The following is a 2333-nucleotide window of genomic DNA, read 5'->3' on the forward strand; positions in this document are numbered from 1 at the left end:
ATGCAATCCCTTTAACAGTAGGAAAGGCCACAGAGTTAGGTAAAGATGTACCCGCATGAGGTCTGATAACACATGAGATCTCAGAAAGCTGTGCTAGAAGTCATATTTTTGGCTGATAACAATGTTGTGAATGGACAGTGTTCGTGTGAGTAAGTATGCACGCTTATGTATGCACGTATATTAACGAAGTAACATTCCATGAAGTGTAAAGGACTTGTTTAGATATACCAAGAATTGACCGAAGCATAGAAGCGGGAGTAATAGTATGCACGTTTGTGTATGCAAACGTCAGAAGACGTGCCTAAGCTATCTGAACCCTAACTTAATCAATAAAATGTACCGTCAGTGCTTCATATTTTTCTCATGTTTTGCTGCCATTGCAAGCGAAAGCATCCAATATTAGTGGCAATTACTTTAGTCTCTGATAATCTAGGATCTATGTTCAGTATCAGACCCTCTAGCCGTCTGTGTGTGTGTGTGTGCTGAATATATATGTGTATATATATACATATATAGTGTATATATATTAATATATATATATACATATATATATATATATATATATATGCATACACACACACATATATGTGTGTGTGTACATATATATACATACATATATGTCTTTATATCTATGTATATATATGTATTTATATATGCAATATATATATATATATATATTATATATATGCATATATAAACAAAAATGTGTATGTATCACATCAAAAATCAGTTTTCGTATATGGCGCACATCGGATACGGCAAACGTAATTCAAAATATGACTAGGCAATTTAGACTCAATTTTACCAAAGTGAAGGTGAGATTCTTGGTAGTGGAGGCCAAGGTGAAGTATGTATCCACTGTGAAGTATGTATCCACTTTAATTGAATTCCTTTTAGTTTGTTTATTCACACTTAAGAGGTAATTAGAGTTTACTACTTTCGCCGTCGCCAAGGTGAGGGTCAGGTGGACAGTGGGAAGGGAGTGGCTAGGGAGAGTTTACGAGAGTCACGCAGTATAAAAGGCAACGACTCAACGTTTGATACATTTCAGTCGGTTATCTATCTTCATCATGTTCACTAAGGTGCGAATCAAGTCTAAATAAGTACACTATTGACACATATGTATCTTTATGGTTTCCAAGTCTAAATAAGGCATTATATGTGCATAGTATATGTATGTATATATATATATATATACTCAGCTATTTATCTTAGAATTTATCTATATCTCATTCACAGTATATTTGAATTTGTCTCGTATTCCAGACCGCCGTCGTTCTTGCCCTTGCGGCCGTCGCTTTGGCTGCTCCTTCACAGCCTTCTTACGACTACTCTCCTCCGGCATCCTATGACGTAAGTCCTATCCCGTATTATGAGAAGGTTCTGCTAGATCTGATTTAATAATGTATATTTTCTAATAGCTAGAAACTAACCATGACTTGTTTTTTTTCTTTTTAGTATCCTGCTAAGTACGACTTTAACTACGCTGTTAAGGACGACTACTCTAGAAATGACTTCGGCCACCAGGAAGCCCGTGACGGATACAACACACAGGGTGCCTACTTCGTTCTCCTTCCCGACGGTCGTCTGCAGAGGGTCACTTACACCGTCAACGGCGACTCTGGATACGTGGCTGAGGTCAGCTACGAAGGCGAGGCCCAGTACGCCGAGTACCATCCCACTCCTGCATACAAGCCTGCTCCTGCTTACAAGCCTGCTCCTGCCTACAAGCCTGCCCCTTCCTATGAACCCGCTCCCACTTACACGCCTACCCCTGCTTACGCCTAAGTGTGTATAATCTAATATATGCAAGATATTTATTAAACAAAAACCTGAGCATCTAGTTGTATCACCTTTCAACCTGAAAAAAATATTATCAAAATCTTTAGCACCAAAGTGTTCCTTGAAATTCAATCTATGGCTTATAGAAAACTCACATACTAGCTGGACATTTGGTATTAGGATAGCAGCATTTTACGGTATCAAAATTGCGAGATTATACCAACTTGAAGGTAAAAATGCCAGTGTTTCTAGACCCTACTTTTTCGTACATATATAGATGCTATTAATCTATATATGTTTGTGTGTGTGTGGTTGAGTGTCGGTTTGATTATATGCACATTTGTATGTTTTTTTGTATTTGACGAAAATATGAAATTTTATTTCTATTGAAAGTTTTGTTGGTATTAGTACTTCCTGTAACAAAATCATGAGATGAATTATTGAATTGATACACCGAAGATATAAGCATATTGGCAAAATTAATATATAATGGAGGTGCCTTACAAATGCTCATGAGGGAATCTTCCTGAAATGTATTTCTCAGACAGTCA

The 2333-nt window shown here is 37.0% G+C and overlaps 1 protein-coding gene across 1 annotated transcript; it reads left to right on the plus strand.

Moving 5' to 3' along the window:
• Positions 1-1063: 1063 nt before the first annotated feature.
• LOC125027263 (cuticle protein 7-like) lies at positions 1064-2017 on the plus strand. The gene is made up of 3 exons (XM_047616227.1): positions 1064-1082; positions 1267-1353; positions 1459-2017. The coding sequence occupies exons 1-3, from the start codon at positions 1071-1073 to the stop codon at positions 1786-1788; spliced, it is 429 nt and encodes a 142-aa protein (XP_047472183.1). The 5' UTR covers positions 1064-1070; the 3' UTR covers positions 1789-2017.
• The last annotated feature ends 316 nt before the right edge of the window (positions 2018-2333 follow it).

Source organism: Penaeus chinensis, chromosome 7 (assembly GCF_019202785.1).
Source record: "Penaeus chinensis breed Huanghai No. 1 chromosome 7, ASM1920278v2, whole genome shotgun sequence".
Taxonomy (NCBI): Eukaryota; Metazoa; Arthropoda; class Malacostraca; order Decapoda; family Penaeidae; genus Penaeus; species Penaeus chinensis.

Excerpts from the sequence above, each read along its gene's own strand:
- LOC125027263 (XM_047616227.1), top strand. Across the intron at positions 1,354-1,458 it reads CTCCTCCGGCATCCTATGAC|TATCCTGCTAAGTACGACTT; the intron begins GTAAGTCCTATC and ends TTTTCTTTTTAG.